The sequence below is a fragment of the Theropithecus gelada genome, chromosome 18, assembly GCF_003255815.1.
Source record: "Theropithecus gelada isolate Dixy chromosome 18, Tgel_1.0, whole genome shotgun sequence".
Classification (NCBI taxonomy): Eukaryota; Metazoa; Chordata; class Mammalia; order Primates; family Cercopithecidae; genus Theropithecus; species Theropithecus gelada.
This window is the reverse complement of record NC_037686.1, coordinates 63,509,976-63,530,400: the sequence shown is the minus strand read 5'-3', so window position 1 is coordinate 63,530,400 and position 20,425 is coordinate 63,509,976. Positions and strand designations below refer to the sequence as shown.

The window sequence follows — 20,425 nt, the reverse complement described above, 5'->3', positions numbered from 1 at the left end:
TACCCTATCATGCTCCCTCACCCCATAAAGCTTCTGTACATTCTGCGTCTCCTTCCTGGAGCATTTTACATCCCTCTGCATCTAGGTCTCTGCCTGAGCTCAGGTTCCCTAAAAAGCCTGGTCTGAGGCAATGACTAAAAAGGCTCCTATTTTGTTTAAGGAAGTGCAAACTCATGGCAAGAAGGCGAGGAAAACAGCTTCGGAGGGGAGGATGAGAAGCAATGCAAAGTGACATATACCATCCTGGCCACAGCTTCCCAAGTTGGGTCCTTTGCTGGGTGCATCGCTGTGGCCATGAGGGACATCTCAGAGAGGCTGCAGAGGTAAGCAAGATCTCTTTCCTGAAACAGTTTGTTCACCAGAAAAAGGGAGAAGAGGAAATGAATCTTCCATAGCTCTTTCAAAGTCTTTTTTCCTCATTACTCAATTTTCCCTGCACAGGAGGTTAATTCACTCAGTTTCAGATCATGACTTCCAGCCTTATTATTTGGGGAGCCAGGCTACAAACCATAGCAAATTATTTTATCCAAACCTGAAGTAATGGGGAAAACATTAAAAAAAAAAAAAGAGAGAGACTCGAGTGCGTGGCTGGTTAGACTGGCTGTAGGTGGCAGCCAAGGGGAAAGCCTGGCCTTCTGAGGTGGAGGCTGGTCACCTTTAGTCAGGAGCGCAGGTCAGCCGAGGCTGTGGCCTAATCAGAGGATACAGTGGAGCATTAAGTCAATGGTGATGCACTCTTAGAATGTGGCTACACCCCTGGTAACCACAATAACGGTATTTACAACCATTCTAAGGACACAGAAAACTTGTTCATAGTATTAAGAAAAAAATTGCATATAAAACTGTGTATAAAGTATGTTTCAATTATAATCTTTAATTCTGTTAGAATTCTTTTTTCCCAAGAGTATGCATTAACTTTACAGTTTTCTTTTAAAAAAAAAAGGAAGAAAACAGTATCACAAGAAGAAGGGTCAACAGATTCCACAGTAATGACTCAGGAAAGTGCAAGCATTGCAGTGACCAGGAACACCCAGGCTGGCAAGAAGCCAAAGCAGCAGGGAACAGGGAGGGGCACAGTCCCGAAGCAATGTTAGGAGGCTCTGACCACTTTCTGAAGAACCCCGTATCTCCAAGACCTTCGCTTCTCTATCTGTAAATTTCAAACAAGATCTTCATTCGGGTATAATGAAGAGAAAGTGAGGACATGCATCTGAAAGCTGACTCAGAGACTCTGACGCCCTTCCTACATTTCCTAACTGCTGCCACATGGAAAAATGTCCTATGTCACTTTTCCTCACAGAGACTATGGCCTTTTACAAATTTATCTTTTTTTCTGAAACCTCTCTGTAACTAACTTTATTTGACATTGCAGTACTAAATAATAGATGTGAAGCTTTTCACATCTGTACTGGAAAAAACAGGTTACAAAATAAAGTTGTATAATGCCTCCAGCTATCATTACAACTGAACAGCAGAGAATATTTCAAAATATTTTGAAAAAAGATTGTTATGAAAAATTCGCACTTCAACAGTGGTTTTTCTTTTAGTGTTGGGATGTTTCTGCACTCTCCAAATTTTCTACAACCACCATAAATTTCTCATATTTCAAGAAGTATCTATTCTTCTAATGTCCATAATGAAATGATCAATTTAAGATATATTTTTAAATGATGATGGGCAATACTAATAGCATGAGGTGGCTCTGGCATTCTCATAATATTAGAAAAAATATCCGGTCTATTTGGGAAACAATTAAGTCTACTTGGGAAACAATTGGAAAAGCGCTTATCACTTTTAAATGATTACATTCATTGGTGCAGTAAATTTTTGTTCCTGTTGTTTGTTTTTGGTTTTTTTTTTTTAAACAGACTCTCACTTTGTCGCCCAGGGTGGAGTGCAATGGCACAATTTCAGCTCACTACAACCTCTACATCCTAGGTTCAAGCCACTCTCATGCCTCAGCCTCCCAGGTAGCTGGGACTACAGGCATGTGCCACCAAGTGCAGCTACTTTTTGTATTTTTAGTAGAGACAGGGTTTTCCCATGTTGGCCAGGCTGGTCTCGAACTCCTGGCCTCAAGTAATCTGCCCGCCTTGGCCTCCAAAAGTGCTAGGATTACAGGCGTGATGCCTGTAATCCCAGCCTGGCCTGGTGCAGTAATATACCCCCCAAAATTCTCCCCCCAGGATAATTTTAAATGTTGGTAAAATTTCATGCACAGAGAAATGTGGATTACCATACCTTACATGATCTTGAAAAATAAAAAATATATAAATGTCCCCAAATTGTATAACATAAATGATTACATGAATATATCCTTATTGTGACCATCATAAAGCCATTCAAAATTAAATTTATAGAAAAACTTTAACTTTTAATCTTGGAAATGTTTAAATAGATGCAAAATACAGAGAACAGTATAATAAATTCCATAATTTCCATCACCTAAATTCAACAATTATCAACACAGTACCAAACTTACTTCATTCATACTCCTACTTACTTTGCCCCTCTCAAGTGCATATTTTAAAGCAAAATCCTGACATATTATTACATCTCTAAATTCCTCAGCATGTGTGCTTCCAAGATAAAAACTTTCAGAATATGACATTATTATCACACACAAAAATTAATAATTCTTAACATAATGAAATATCTAGTCAGCATTACAAATAATTTTTATTTTTCTCTATGACAGAGGAATTTCAGTTCTTCAAACGACATGGGAAATGCATAGAAGGGGAAATGCCAGACACAAAACTGTATATACAACATTATTCAAATACACACAAACAAGTGTGGAGAGAGATTATACACGGGCCTTCTACAATTGAATATCTGTCACTTCAGCTGTCCACGAGCCCTCTTGTCTTCTCACATTTCTGATCTGGCACATGTCCTACCTGGAGTCCCAACCCTGTGAGTTTATATGTTAGTAGGTGAACATGAGTGGCCACTCAGGGGGTGAATCAAGCCCATCTTCCAGCATGTGCCTTCCAGATGAGTTTTGCTGTTCTCAAAATCATTGTATCTGTACTTTATGGAAAAATATATATGTAGATTTGGGGATTTCCAAAATCTTTGTAAAATTTTCTTCTCAAGTGTCACAGACCTAGTGCAGCAAAATGTTTAATAAAGTTAATCTTCTGTTAAAGAGATAATGCTTTCCAATTTATTTATCAAATGCTTATTTTTTCTTCTATTTAAAAAATCAGAGCCAACATATTATTGCCACACTAAATTGTGAATCAAACTAGCCAATGCTTGCCAGTCACCTACTATCATACCTGCAGCACACAGAACACACTAGAGATGGAGGTAATTATGGGGCCATGTTTTACGTTTATCCCTGAAGATCAAAAAAACGAATATATGGCACTAGCTTTCCATCTAAGAGAAGCAGATTGAGTAGATTTTATTAATCTTCCCTACTTTACCACATATCTGAGCATTACTTTTTATGCATATCAAACTATATGATCTAATGATAAGTCACGTATAAATAACCTGTTTTTTTTTTTTAACCAAGCTTTTGTACTCCTTGCCTATATAGTTTTGAGCTTAACCCTCTTAAATCGTTCATGTTTCTCAACTACTAAAGGGTATTATTTCACCATTCCATATAACATCCAACAAGGTAATCTCTGATATTATATGTATGTTCAAAATTGAATTAAAAGGCAAGTATAAGTAAAGAAAATTAGTAATGAGTGACTAGACACCTTTTTAAGCCATAATCCAGGTTTCTCCAACATGAACCTAAATGATAGATGTGTTGTCTGCAAATAATTATTTTAGATGAAGATATTCTAAAGACCGATATTTAACATGTATCTAGCTATAATATACACTATTAGTGAATATAACATGAAAGACAGCTTAGATTTTGAGTTTGAATTTTTAAAAAATCTATTATTAAAAGAGAAGGAAGAAATCAAAGGTCATGTCCCAGCCTTTGCTCTCCCTGTATGAGAGAGCACTTCCCATGAACCAGACTTCCCTTCAGCGCCTTATGACTCAATAGTGACTGTGAAGGACATCTCTATCTATTCAATATACTATTTTTGGATCATGAAGCAAGTAGGGTATGCTGTCGAATATAATTCAGAAAACGCTAATGGTTTGTAAATACGACTTTTTAAAATAGTACAAAATAAGTATATTCTTAACAGTGCTTGTCAAGAGGAAAAAGAAATTACCAGCCTGCTGTCTTTAGAAAGCATATGTGTCATTAATAATTTAATAGAAGACAGCTCTAAAGAGGGAGGTTTCACAATGATTCTCAATAGGTGATGTGCTTATATGCACAAAGATGCTGTGTGTGTGTGTATGTGTATGTGTGCGAGCACACGTGTGTGTTGTAGCAGGAGAGGAAAAGCAGTATTTAGCAGAATCATCTGGAGATATTTCAAAATATACCTTCCTTCTTTCAATTAGGGCCTCATCTAACAAAGGTTTATCAAGTGTCCATCAGGTACAGACAGCTTTTAGTATGTGCAACACCCCTATCCTTTAATATCACCCCTTCAACAAGACACATATTCGTGGATGTGCTGGCTCTGTCTCTGGAGGTGAGAGATAGTGTATGCTGTGCTTAATCTGTTTACCTCTACAAAAGTCTTCCTTATCTTTAACTAATTAAAGACTCTTCCATATAATACCCAAGGAAGCAATCTATTATCGCATCTATTTTCGAGCTATAAAACAACAAAGTGAGACACCAAAAATTTGAGAAATTCTCCAAGATTACACAGCTAGCCATTAGTAAAGGTAAGATTTGAGCTCCAAAGAGCAGATGAGAATGCATGCCATGGACAGGCAGATGACCCTGGGGGAGAGAGAAAAAGGAAGCCGTCAGGACTGAGCCAAGCATGGCCAGTTCCTCCTTCTCACCAGTCAGGGAAGGGACATGCCTCCTTCTCCTGGAGGAATGTCCAGGATGAGGGGCAGAGTAAAGCGGAAGTGTTACCCAAATACAAGTCCCTCCAGAGGGAAACACGAGCCCATGTTTTAAGATTCTCCCTAAAAGCAAATACTTGTTCTGAGGGGAAACAAGTGCCTGGATGAGCACTAGAGCAGTGTGAGAAGCAAGGTTCAGTTTGTGGATTCTTCTTGAAAGACGGAATGCATATTTTCTCTAGCCTGCCTGTTTAATCATGCCTTATTATGCCAAGTTTACATGACACTTAAGATAGAGAAAACTTCAGAAATCCAAATTAACACACTTAGCACAGCCTATCTAAGGAAGAAAATTCAGTGTGTCCACGTGGCTGAGCTCTCAGCTCCTTTCTATTGATTGTACACAGTGCACACATCATCTCTCCATCTCTCTCCTCATGCCAGTGCACAGCAAAACACGCTGGCTCTCCCCCATGGGACTGTCACAGCCATGTCAAGTTCATCCTCCTCCTCTCAAGACTGCTTTTAAAACCCCAGTGTGTGTGTGCACACGCGTATGTTCTACTCTGCACACATCATTACCTCCTTCTTGTTTTCTTCTTCCTAATTTCTTTTTTTTTTTTTTTTTTGAGAGAAAGTCTCACTGTGTCACCCAGGCTGGAGTGCAGTGGCACAATCTCAGCTCACTGCAACCTCCACCTCCTGGGTTCAAGCGATTCTTCTGCCCCGGTGTCCCAAGTATCTGGGATTACAGATGCGCACCACCACACCTGGCTAATTTTTGTATTTTAGTAGAGATGGGGTTCCGCCATGTTGGCCAGGCTGGTCTCCAACTCCTGACTTCGAGTGATCCACCCGCCTCAGCCTCCCAAAGTGCTGGGATTACAGGCGTGAGCCACCATGCCCCAGCCTCCTCTTTAATTATTATCAGAATTTCCTACAGCGAATTTCACACTACAAATCTGTTTTCTTCTCCTTAAAAAATGTGCAAATAGGCCTGTTCAGAGATTCAAAGAAAATTGAAATCTTCCACAGAGGTTAATAAAACAGTTGTTATGACATATAAAAAGTATGGAGATTATCCATTGATTTTGCATAATATCCATGGCAGTTAGCTCAAGAATTCTGGAATTGGCTTCTCAATTACTTTCAGGCTAATACTGAAGCCTAAAAAGAAGAAAAAAATTAAAACCTTAACAAATCAGAAAATTAATAGATTAATAAAATTTAAAAATAAATTAAAATTTCATTTATTTAAAAAATAAAATTTAAAAATTAAAACCTTAATAAAAAGTTGTCCTCCAACTAAGAAAAAGCTCCAGGAGTCCCAATGACCCCACTCACTCACTCCCATTAAGGTAATCTCCATAAAGTGCACTGAATGAGTGACTTAAATGAAAAATAGTAATAATTCCACAATTACAAAATAATAGAAATTGTATGCAAATTTTTGTAGGCTCTTTTCCCAGAGCTAAACTGAGCCTCTGTCTAAACCCTATTGGTTTTCTCCTCCCCTGAGACAATGTACAACGTCACAGCATGAATCCAGCAGGGTGCAGGACATCACATACAGAGATCGTTGCTTCTGAAGGGTTTTCAGGTGCACAAAGACAGGCTGCAGGTGGTGCAGTAAAATTCAGAAATGCACGAGAGTATCATGCATCCTGATTCAACCATCCCATCTATATATATTTAAAAAATGGGATCCTTGCGGAGCATAAATTGATTCGTTTCTATGCTGATTCTTATTTTCTCAATGGCCTATGGGCATATGCAAATATTTTTAGCTAGGTCAGTATCACATGCATACACACCACACATGGCAGACAAAAATTGCCACCTACCAACCTTCTTTAAATAAACAAATTCGACAAGTCAAAACCAAAGACCGTCAAGGAAAATAAATGTGTTGTTATAATTAGGTGATGCTTTTGTAATTCCATTTGGATATTTTCCACAAATTGCAAGTAGGTTAAATCCCCCAGTAAGATCTACATTTCTCCCAAATGTATGATTCACAGGTGTAGCTGCAGCCTAAGGGAGAGGGCATCTTCCTGGTGCAGCCAGTCCCCAGGAGGTCTGCATCCACCCTGTGCCAGGTCTCCCTCCACTCCATTCCAAGAAATCCCCAGCCAACCTCGGAAAGAATCACATAGCCTCTTTTCTGAGAAAATAATGAGCCAAACAATTAAATCAGAGGACAGCAAATTTCTCTTCATTTCATTGCAATCTGAATGTGAATTATCAAGTTGTCTAATATGTTAAAGTGTTCATGTTTGCATCCCTGTGTTATCTCCATTGATTTTACTCTTGTCATTGGTATAATGCTTGCAGGACTGAGCCAAAACATCTGGAAAAAAGCAGAAGATTAAGTATGGATCTCCTCTAAATTTTTGTTTACATATCATAATTTTTTTTAAAAAAAAAAGCACATTCATCAATACAAAATTTTGTAACTAAATATTACAAAATAAATAGTAAACATGGACTACTTTCAATTAGAACTATATTAATGCAACTCAGTTCACAGTCCCCATTTTACTTTGTCAGATCAGAAAAACTCATCAAAATGGAGACCTGCAAATAAGAGGAGGAAGAGGGAGGAGAGAGAACACAGAAATCTTCCAAGTGGCTTCAGTGACAGGAGGGGAGGAGCCAGTCACTACCTGCCATTTGCATGTTTTTGTTCCTCTTGTGTATTGCTCCTATTTATGCATGTGTGTGCAGGTATGTATTAGCTATACCAGAATTTAATTTTCTTTTTTTTTTTTTTTGGAGACGGTGTCTTGCTCTGTCCCCCAGGCTGGAGTGCAGTGTTGTGATCTCAGCTCACTGCAAGCTCTGCCTGCCGGTTCACGCCATTCTCCTGCCTCAGCCTCCCAAGTAGCTGGGACTACAGGCATCCACCACCACGCCTGGCTGATTTTTTGTATTTTTAGTAGAGATGGGGTTTCACCGTGTTAGCCAGGATGGTCTCGATCTCCTGACCTTGTGATCTGCCCGCCTCGGCCTCCAGAATTTAATTTTCTATATATAATCAACACATCCCACAAAAGGTTTGAAATACGTGCCATTCACATTAAAGAATGTACATACGTCACTCCTAAAAGCTAAGAACTTTCTAAACACACACAAAAAAGGGTACCTAGATGTAGAAGTTACCCAAAACATGGTCACCAATGATTGGACAGTAAGAATCAAAGTAGCTCAGCAAAGAGGGTTTATTTCTAGCCACAGTGCTCCAGAAGGCATAACAGAGAAAAGGGGGCTGAGAGGACCCTGACGTGATGTTAGGATAGGTGAAGAAATGTGTAGAAAGAAAACAAATGCCAAATAGTTGAAAGACAGGGAAAAAAAAAAAAAGTACATGATTCAAACATTTCAATGTGGTCACCATTATTTTCACTACTTCTACTACTATTTATATTGTTTATGTACATTAAGGACCTGTATTGAAACACATTCAAGGCAAAAACTGAAAGCAACAAATGAAAACATTAGTGTGATTGGAGCAAATGGTTTGTGGAAGGAGTGCTAACCAAAAATAAGGCTAAAAATAAAAACTGGACCCAAACTTTGGAGACTTGGAAATCCAAAATAATAATGTGTTTAGATTTTAACCTATAGGTAACAGGAGTAAAAGTTTTTATGCTGTAACCTATGTAAAAGAGATGTTTCTGAAGTATTCAATTGGTAGTGATGTTAGGAGGAATAAAACTGGGAAAAGGAGACAACTTCGATCACATAAATGAGGTGTGTTCATTCCAGTGCAAGACAAATAACATTTTTATGAAATTCTCTACTTCGGTTTTGAAAAAGACAAATGGATGTTGACAAATCAAGGCATAAAACAAAGTCGGAGGCATCAGGGTCAGAAATATGTCTGTGGTATTTCTTTTAGTCAAACAGTTCAGAGGCAGGGCCGTGTTTAATAATTAAACATTTGTTCTCAATGCACTCTATTGTGTCACTCCAGAATATCCAGGAAGCAAAAAAGTTGATTGTAGGTAACCCAATTTCAATTGGAAGAGAATTTTGACCAATGAAGTAAGCACGCAAGTAATTTCTCCCAAAATATTGCAGAGTAGCTAGAGTCATTGTTGCGAGTGCAGCTGAGAGCTATGATGGGCACACCCTGTGGTGGCAGGCGTTTGTCCTGCATGCTGCTGCACACCAGGATTCCAAATCACACACTTGGGAGGGAACTGACACCTTATCCTGAAATGACAACGCCAGCATGGCCAAGGTTTCTCTTGCATGGCTATGACCCAGAAGGCACAACTGGTCAGGCACAAAGCTGAGCTTTCTGCTAGGGTCAGTCAGACCAGGAAACACTGTTTTATTCCATGCTGCTCAGGGCCTCAAAGAGCCTCACACTCACCCAGCTTTGCCTAACACCTCCCATTCTCCAAAATGATCTAGCAACACTCCCACTCATATCCCAGCCATGGCGTCATCCCCACTTCCATCTGACTATATCCCTTCAGGTATTAGAAAGGAAACAACCTATTTATTTTTAATTAATTATGAAAAATACTTAATTTGTTATTTACACCATCATCTCATTACATGAAGGACTTGAGCCAGATTTCAGAGATATGTATAAGAAAATGGGACAATAAATAAGTTGGAAATTTGAAGAAACAATATGAAGGAAGGAAAATAAGATGATAGAAATAAAAGTCATAAAAAGATGATATTATAATATAAAGTATATGTTGAAATTCCACTGAGTAGGGCTCATTGGAAGAGACTGGATATTAAAGCTTTAGAAACAAGTAAATGTGAGATTGGTTGATAAGTCTATGGACCTGTATTCGCTGCAGGTCATTGGAAGAACTGAACTGAAAGCAAAACATGAGTCAGTAAAATGCCCAGAATAGAAAGAGATAAGTAGTTAAGATAAATGAGAAAAACTAAGCAGAGCTTGGTATTGTGATTGTTGAGAAAGAGGAATCATGATGCTTCTGCATTCTCCTGGGGACAGGGACCCAGCAGAAACAGCTCTGCCACAATTCACAAAGCAGGTGGGATGAAGTAGAATTTGAAATTTTACCAAGATGCCTATGGCTACCTTGTCCAGGTCACAGGTTGGGAATTTAAGTCTAAAATTTTGCAAATTTCTCTCTGAGCCTCTTGGCAACCAAAACAAAGTAAAGAGGAAAATCACGAAACTGCAGCAGCATTTCACAAACTGGTATCTGCTTAATGCTGTTCTGCCAGATCGTAATTGAAATGTCCCACATACCACACACATGATGTAAGAAATATTAGCAAATTCAGGATTTAAATAAAGTTAATGTTTGTTTCTTCTTAACTGTTCAACCACACATAGCCATTAATGTGAAGATTACCATATAAAGGGGTCAGAAAGCTTTTTCCATGTACCACTTACCGGTCTGCTTAGAAAAAGACTCTGCAGAACACTGTTTGGGGAGTAATGACTTAAAAAACTAATGATGGAAAACCCTCAAAAAACTGTGTATAGGAGAAATATACCTCAACAAAATAAAAGTTATATATGACAGCTAGTATCATACTGGATGGGGAAAAACTGAAAACTTTTTCTCTAGTATCTGGAACATGACAAGGATGCCCACTTTCACCAATGTTATTCAACATAGTACTAGAAATCCTAGCTAGACTAATCAGACAAGAGAAAGAAATAAAGTGCATCCAAACTGAAAAGGAAGAAGCCAAATTATCCTTATTTGCAGATGATATAACCTCGTATTTGGAAAAACCTAAAGACTCCACCAAAAACCTATTAGAATTTATTCACAAAATCAGTAAAGTTGCAGTATACAAAGTCAACATACAAAAATCAGTAACATTTCTCTATGCCAACAGTGAACAATATGAAAAAGAAATCAGGAAAGTAATTCCATTTATGATAGCTACAAATAAAATAAAATACCTAGGCATGAATTTAACCAAACAGGTGAAAGATCTCTGCAATGAAAACTATAAAACATTAATGCAAAAAATTGAAAAGGACACATAAATCTATGGAAAGATATTCCATGTTCATGGATTGGAAGAATCAATATTGTTAAAATATCCATACTATCCCAAAAATCTACAGATTAAATGCAATTCCTATCAAAATACCAATGATATTCTTCACAGAAATAGGAAAACTAGTCTTAAAATTTATACGGAACCCCAGAAGACCCAGAATAGCCAAAGCCAACCTGAGCAAAAAGAACAACACTGGAGAAATCACATTAACTGACTTCAAATTATACTACAGAGTTATAATAACCAAAACAGCATGGTACTGGTATAAAAACAGACACATATATCAATAGAACAAAATAGAGAACCTAGAAGGAAATCCATACCTTTACAATGAACTCATTTTTCACAAGGGAGCCAAGAATATACATTGGGGAAAGAGTCTCTCCAATAAATAGTGCTAGGAAAATTGGATATTCATATGCAGAAGAATGAAACTAGATCCCTATCTCTATCCATATACAAAAATCAAATCAAAATCCATTAAGTACTTAAATTTAATACTTCAAACTATGAAACTACCACAAGAAAACATTGGGGAAACTCTCCAGGATTGGTCTGGACAAAGATTTCTTGAGTAATATCCCACAGGCATAAGCAACCAAAGCAAAAATTAACAAATAGGATCACATCAAGTTAAAAAGCTTCTACAGTAGCAAATGAAATAATCAACAAAGTGAAGAGACAGCCCAAAGTGTAAGAGAAAAATATTTGCAAACTCTTCATCTGACAAGGAATAACCAGAATATATGAGGAGCTCAAATAACTCAATAGGAAAAAAATTCAATAATCCAATTTAAAAATGGACAAAGATCTGAATACACATTTCTCAAAAGACATACAAATGGAAAACAGGTCTATGAAAAGGCACTCAACATCACTGATCACCAGAGAAATGCAAATCAAAACTACAACGGGATATCATCTCAACCCAGTTAAAATGGCTTTTATTCAAAACACAGTAAATAACCAATGCTAGTGAGGATGTAGAGAAAAGGGAACCCTTGTACACTGCTGATGGTAATATAAATTATTACAAGTACCTCAAAAAACTAAAAATAGAACTATAACAGCAATTCCTATGTTAGGTATATACCCAAAAGAAAGGAAATCAGTATATCTAAAATATATCTGCCCTCCCATGTTTACTGCAGCACTATTCCCAATAGCCAACATTTGGAATCAACCTAAGTATCCATCAGTGGATGAATGGATCAAGAAAATGTGGTACATATACACAATGGGGTACAATTCAGTCATTAAAAAAAATGAGATCCTGTCATTTGCAACCACATAGATGGAACTGGAGGTCATTATGTTAAATAAAATAAGCTGGGCACAGAAAGACAAACTGCATGTTCTCACTCATTTGTGGGAGCTAAAAATTAAAACAATTGAACTCGTGGAGACACAAAGTAGAATAATGGTTAACAGAGGCTGGGAAGGGTGATGGGGATGGGATTGGAAGTGGGGATGGTTAATGGGTACAAAAGTATGATAGAATGATTAAAATCTAGTATTTGATAGCACAACAGGGTCTAAAGTCAATAATTTTTTGTACATTTTTAAATAACTAAATGTGCATAATTGGAATGTTTGTAACACAAAGACATGATAAATGCTTTCGGTGATGTATACCCCATTTGCCTTGATGTGAATATTATATATTGGATGCCTATATTAAAATATCTCATGTAGGCCAAGCATGGTGACTAACTTCTGTAATCCTAGCACTTTAGGAGGAAAGGCAGGAGGATCACTTGAGGCTAGGAGTTTGAGACCAGTCTGGGCAACATGGCAAGACCCCCATTTCTACACTTTGTTTTTAATTAACCAGGCATAGTATCTGTAGTCCCAGCAACTTGAGAGGCTGGGGTAGAAGGATTCCTTGAGCCTGAAAGGTCACTATCCTGCTGTGAGCCACGATAGCGCCACTGCACTTCAGCTGAGTGACAGAGTAAGACCTTGTCAATAAATATATATATATATAATATATAATATATCCCATAAATACATACACCTACTATGTACCCATAAAAAATAAAATTAAAAAAGATGAACAGTCAAAAGGAAAAGAAATGTTCAGGAAAAGTTTAGTTTTCCTTAGCTATCAATAATTAGGAAACACAGCATTCTTTCATAAAAAGAATTGGGCAACACACTTTCCATAGGGAATACGTTCCAAGTCCCTCAGTGAATGACTAAAACCTTGGATAACACTGAACTCTTTACATACTATATTTTTTTTCAATACAATAAGCAAGGCAGCTACTAAGTGACTAACAGGGGGAGGTAATATCTACAGTGTGGATATACTGAACAAAAAGATGACTCATGCCCCGGGTGGGATGGAGCAGGACAGCATATTTCACCACACTACCAAAAACAGCAGGGAATTTTAAAACGTATGAATTGTTTATTTCTGGAATTTTCTATTTAATATTGTTGGACCTCAGTTGGCCTCGGGAAGCTGAAACCACAAAATGCAAAAGTGCAGATGAGAAGGGAGGACTACATTTAGGCTGAGAGTCCCCATGAAGGTCACACTGTGTATGTGGAGCACAAAATCCATGACATCGGCCTTACAAAAAAATGTCCTAATATCAATTCTCTGACAACATCCTTTGACATGGTCATATGCATAAAACTGAAGAAAATGTGTACGTGTAGTTTAAAAAAAAAAAAACAAAAAACACCTGGGCGCAGTGGCTCATGCCTGTAATCTCAGCACACTGGGAGGCCTAGGAGGGTGGATCACCTGAGGTCAGGAGTTCAAGACCAGCCTGGCCAACATGGTGAAATCTCATCTCTACTAAAAATACAAAAATTAGCTGGGTGTAGTGGCAGGCACCTGTAATCCCAGCTACTTGGGAGGCCAAGGCATGAGAATTGCTTGAACGCAGTAGGCAGAGGTTGCAGTGAGTCGAGATTGCACCACCGTACTCCAGCTGGGGGATAGAGTGAGACTCTTGTCTCAAAAAAAAAAAAAAAAAAAAAAAAGGCCAAAACTATTGTCTGATTCTCTAAACATGTGGTTTTCTAGTGGTCTAACTTGATCCCAGAGTTCTAAAATTTAGAACAATAAGAAGAATAGATTATCACATGTACTTCAAGTAATCTTGAAGAAATGTTCTAGCCTGACATCTAAGCTAAGATATCCTACAGCTAAGAGTTAAAGCTCTTTGGAAAGTATTTGCAGATAATCTACACCACAAATTAAAGACAGATTGATTTATTTGTGCACAAAGAAAAAGACTAGGATTTTAATCCCTTAATAAAAGTTATAGATTTATGCTTTAATAGAAAGCTCTGAAACTTGTCCGTCAGGTAGGTAAAGGAAAGGTTGGAGAAAAGGTCAAGTATCTTAACAGCAATATCAAATCCACTCAAACAAAAGATCTCAAAGTTTTGCATTATAGAGCTTATAAATAAGTATTTTATACTAGAGAATTTTTAAAGCAAGTGTTATAAAATGCCCATTTAAAACTTCTTTCCAGATTGCAGTCAAAGAACATCTAATTTTAATGAAGGTAACTTCTTGGTGTACCTCCAAGATAAATTGAATACAAAATGTAATCCCAAGTAACTAAATGAGTTAACCTGCTAGATAGGATTTTAGTGATAAGCCAATTATATTTAGAGAATTCCTGCCAAAAAATAATGACTAGATTTTCAGAAAAATTGATCTTGAGCCATTCTTACTGATGCAACTTTGAGAGCAGGGCCACATGCCTACTGAGGAATGGCCAGTTTTTGACAGTCACACCTTGTTGTCAGCACCAGAAGAGTCTCCCTTTTTATTCTCATGTCAATAAAGCATCCAGCATTCAGAACAGTGTCATGTCATTGAGAAATAAGATAAAAATAGAACCCTAATATGGTTCTATTTGCCCCTTTTAAAATTGCTCTTATCAAAGAGAGAGTTCTTACTCAGCTAGACATGTGTGGGGGCTTCTATCTGAGCCTAAAGAGCTGACCAGGGCCCAGAGTGGCAGCTGTTATGAGCTCTTACACCCAAGCTCATTCTTCCCTGGTGCAGAGTCAAAGACTTACCTACCATCTGCAGGGAACAGTCCTATCTGTCTTACATTATTCTCACACTTTGTGTGTTGTCTAGTGTCAATATTGGTGTCCCTACTTAACAGGGAGCCTATGCTAAGCTGGAGCCAATGGCTAGAATCAGTCCACATGAGCTCCCTGCCTACCTCAGCAGAGATGATCGTGAAACTATGCCCATTCCTCCCAGCTTCACATGAGATGGAGGAGCATCAGTCGCTGCTTCTGAGTGAGCATAACCAATTTCCCCATTCTGCTGCAATTGTCAGAGTCTTTAGGCCTCATTCTCTGATTCAGGGCCCCAGCTATTATTATACCAGGAACCAGAGAGTGACAAGAAAAATAACCAAAGGTATATTTTCTTTTTTAACAAAATAAGAATAAAATTATGTAGCAAAAGACAACATACAATGATGTTAGCACTCAGAAATGGGTTTTTTGCAAGCTGATACTCTGAAATATTTCCTGAGGCTTGTCTTGGATAAGATCTACAAACTGGTCTCTGGCCAAGTTGCTGCAAATCATTGCAGGAGACACTGAGGTCTAGGTTCTAATCTTGCTATAACTCCTCTGCAAAAGCAGCCTATCACACAGTGCTCTTGCATTCTTTGAGCTTCTGAAACAAGTGAAAAGGAGCCACTGATGTACTAATACTTTCTAGGGAGTGAATTGCCACCCCCAACATGCTATCTTCCTTCTTATTCATCAGTGCCTTCTGTACAAACTAAGCCAATGATAAACCCACATATGTTGAGCTCCTGTCAAATTCAAAGTGCTTTGTCGAGGAAGAAGGATAAGCCATTCGTCCCACACCCAGGAAGCTAAAAGGCAACATTGGGGTAATACATTTTATATATATATAATATATATATAAAATATATACACACACATATTATGTACGTTATATATAATTATATATTTATATATAAAATATATTTTTCATATAAAATATATGTTTATATTTTTCATATAAATATATAACTATATATTTTATAATGTATATATAATATATATATTATGTACTATATATTATTACCCCATATATGTGATATATAAATATATAGGTTTTGGATTCAGCCTTGGGCTTAAATCTAGGCTTCATCACATGCTGCCTTGGTCAGTTTGCTTAACCTTCCATACTTTAGTATAAAAGGTGTTCGGCACAGTGTTTCACCCAAAGTAACTCCTTAACAAACTGTAATTATTATCTATAATATATCCAGAAAGTAAGGGGACTTTGAGGATCATTGTTGGCTTAATATACACCAGTAATTCTTGTAGACACATATTTTATACACTGACTCCTTCGTAAGTCTACTTAGGCTGTAGGGGTGTGTGTGTGTGTGTGTGTGTGTGCGCGCGCGCGTGCACGCATGTGTGTGTGTAGTCATCCGTTGGAATCTGGCAAAATTCCCATAACTTGTAAATATTATAGCAGAACTGGGTTTAAACCCTGACTCTATCTGGCCCAAAGCCAGATACCACCACAGAACACTGGTACTACAGTCTGAAGCTACCCTGGCCCATGTGGGAAGCCACTAGCCAATATGGCTATTTAAATTTAAATTCTAATTAGTTAAATTAAAAATCAAGTTCCTCAACTGCACTGGCCACACTTCGATGGCTTATGGCCACAGTGTTGGATAATAGAGATATTAGAACATAGCTATCAGCACTAAAAATTCTACTGGGTAGCACCAATCTAGATAAAAGGATGAACGCAATAAACATTTTTTATAGGCCAGAAAAATGATGGTGTCTGTTAAGTTGAAGCAATGATAGAATGAAGGCAGTGATCATTCTGTATCCCTGAGTGGGCTGTGATAGTTATAATGAGCATAATTAAATAAAACTCTCACCTTCACCGTTAGGTCTCTAGTACGCTGGAGTTAGGAAGCAACTAAGTTCCTAGAAGTTGCTGTTATCTGTCTGGTTAATATGCTTTCATCAAGCTCAGAGAAGGGTTCTGTTAATGTAAGTTTGTCTCCATTTATTTAGTAAACTGTTACCAGTAAAATAAAATTGTGTGGAACAGTCAAACAAGGTGTTAGGAATATCACTGCATACGCATGCCAGTATCAACTCCTTTGCAAGTTTATTTAAGCTGTTAGCTCTTTTCTTTGGTGCTCAGTTAGATACTTGTTTGGGCTTTTTCTACTTAAAACAATAATAGAAATGACCAAGTGTTTGAATTAGCCTCCTTTTCAAGAGTTCAGTTCAACCAGCTTTAAAAAAAAAAAAAATACTTGTAGAATAGAACTTTCATTTCATTTTTATTCATTTGCTTAATCAATAAATATTTGGAAAAAAATAAATATTTGCTTATCACCTACTCTGTATCTATCTGCTGCTGAGCTGGATGCTAAGGATGCAAAAATTAACCAAAATAAACTGGGCCCCTAATGCCACGGCATTTAGAGTTTTCAGTCTTCTCTCACCATAGAATATTTAGACTTTACTACAAAAGATAAAAAATAATATAGGAAATAATTTGACTTACATAACTTAGCAAATGATGACACATCCCAAGTATGACAAATTAATCACCACTGGAATATAAATTCTTGTTCACCATTCTCTCTTTCTCTTCCTTACTATGCCACTGTCTTATACTACAAGCCCTGTAAATATTACATTTATTCTCAGAGAAAATTTAGATATAAAGTGCTTAATTTTCTTTTTCACGGATTGGAAGAAAAAAGTAACAACAAAAAAAACACAATTGTTGTTTCAAGTTTATACACTACGTAGAGATCCTAGAAATAGATATCCTGCCTGGCAAAGAAAACCAGAACTGGACAGAGGTTAAGGTTAAAGTTGTGAACACAGATTCTATTCAGGAACAATTGCAAAGGAGAAAGAAAACCAGGCTCAATTTCAAATATAGCATGGACAAGTGGGGATTTATAGCCAAGGAGGAGGGTGAGGGCAGTGGATGGAAAATTACTGAGAGGAAACATCAGATATAATGGGAATTCTGGCTAAACGGACCTCATAGGATTCTTGGTGAAGGTGGGCCAGAATGATCACATACCAAAGGTTATGGGGATGAAAAATTTGATTGTAAAACCACATTCAGATCTTTGAAAGTCTGCTTTCTATGTCACTATATTTAAATTATAAATGCAGGTGAGTTGTTGGCAATGCAGCATCCGAAAGCTGAGTTAACTGGCCAGGAAGACTCTACAAGTAAGAATCCTTTCATTTTATCGAATTTGGCCAAGAAGAATTCTTAAAAAGGTGAGCCTACAAAAGCCAGTGTGATTGAACATTGTCTCATGGTCTATGCAGTCAATTTGCATCTTCCTTATGGCCTGAAGACAAGTGGCCATGAGCAGTGAGCATTTTTTACTGGAGTCTAAGAACCCATACTGTTTCTAAATGCAATCTAATGGAAAATTCCACTGCGAAAGAAAATCACAAGTCAACCTAAACCAGTAAGATAATATTAAAAGAACAGAGAATGAACAATAACAGTAACTTCATTTTTGTGTAACACTTATCTCTATCATGAAAAAGCAAATTGTCTTAGTATTGCCTAAAACACTTGGAAGACTAACGACATGCTAAGGAAGAACTAGTCCTGTTAAGAACATTCAGAACAGAAGCTGCCAATCTTAATAGCAACTGTTCTTTTCAAAAACTGTATATTCAACGTTCTGTGTATTTTGACTTTGGTTAGAAGAGGTAAGAAAATAAGAAGATGACTGTCTATTTAAATATGAAATAAAGTAATGCAATAATTGTGCATTTCTTTCTTTCCCAGGACCTCACACAATCACTTCAAATGCTGCCATCAAAAAGGAGAACATGTTGGTATAGGAAGAAGATTGATTTGTAAAGAAAGATCAGGGTGCGGTTTGCAAGAGATATAGGTTCTACATTTGTTTTTCTATGTGAAAAATACAACAGTTATGTTGCATTGACTATAGATGACAAGACAACTAAAAGAGACCCACCAGATTTCTCTTCATAGGTCTAATTTTACCCTCAATTTTTCCTTTTCCAAATATGAAACTTAAATTTTTGTCTTCTTCCTTTAAACATTCTTGGTCATGCATTAGTGGTTTCCAGTCAATACTTTCCCTTCTTAATTTCAAGTTCATCAAGTTTTAGATTGATTTTGAAAACCTTTTTCCATCAAATAAATGTTTTAAACGCTTTCTGGCCAATTAACTTTCTTTGCTCCCAAATAGTTCTTACTAGGGTAGCCCTTCTTATTCATCTAATCATCCTGTCATCATAAAATTCTAGTATTATTTTCTAACAGTTGAGTACAATGCATATTCCTTCCCCCAAAGAATTCACAATTGACTTTAAGAGGTAAATGATATACACATGTTATGGTAAATAACAATACAAATCAGTAAATTACACATTCACCAAAGACCTTTTAAGGATGGTGTTTACTGTACAGCTGAGGTAATCAAAAAAGTCTATTTTTAGAAAAAGTGAACTTAATCGGGTTCTAAACAAAGGAAAGACTAGAGAGGGAAGACATTCTATACAAAATAAATGGAGAAATAACTGTTAGGATCACAGGCAGAAATAACATGCACATGTTATATTTCAGAAGACAGTGACAAGCCAATTTGGCTATATGGAAAGGTTTACAAAACTTTCTTAATCACTGAGTTTTACTGGCCTTCTTTCTAGAACATTCAGGACTGATAATAACTTCCCCTCAGTGATGTAAGTACATTCATGTAAAAAAAATTAGACCCAGAGAAAATGTTCATTGTTTCTAAACAATATTTCTATATTTCAGGATCTTCAAAATCCAGGTAAGAAACACAGTGAGGAACTCATCCACCACAAGCTTGGCCCCATCCATCAGTACCAATGAAGAGAGACAAATCAGGATAGAAAGATATCACTACCGTCTCTATTGTCAGTGATATTATGGGCTAATGAATAAAAATAACTGCTTTACAGTGTTCTACAGTGTTCTATAGCGATTTCATATACTCCTTTCATTCTTGCAATGACCCATATTTAAGTGTCGTGTTTAAACCTAAGTTAGGCATACATTAATATCTCTATTTTACTAACAAAAAAAATCCGAGGTTAAGTGATTTATCCAGGTTGCCTTCCTGTCAATGGCAGAACCACACTTTTTAAACCTGGCCTTTGGAAACCACAAGTGCTCTGCCACCAGTGCCGCAAAGATCAGCAAAGATCCTAGAACTGCTTAGTAGTAGCCGATGAAGTCACAAGTTTCTTTTCTTCAGATTCTTCCCTAAATGACATCACTCATAGCTATAATGCAGAGCTAAGTTAATCATCCCAATCAACTGCACAGCCAATTAAATAAAAATATTAGAATGTCGTACTTGACTGTTCTATAATCCATGCCGTCACTATGCACTTCTGCCTGGTCAATTACATGCCTCATTCATAACGTCACTCACAAGAGGCTGGATTGCCACAATTCCTCACCATTGCAGGGAGA

General features: G+C 37.2%; 1 protein-coding gene across 1 annotated transcript; it reads left to right on the top strand.

The window, feature by feature from the left end:
• The first annotated feature begins 221 nt into the window (after positions 1–221).
• Positions 222–19,871, top strand: GTSCR1 (Gilles de la Tourette syndrome chromosome region, candidate 1). The gene is given in 4 exon segments (XM_025364867.1): positions 222–323; positions 7,450–7,557; positions 7,559–7,626; positions 19,742–19,871. Coding segments are annotated over 4 exon segments (408 nt in total).
• The last annotated feature ends 554 nt before the right edge of the window (positions 19,872–20,425 follow it).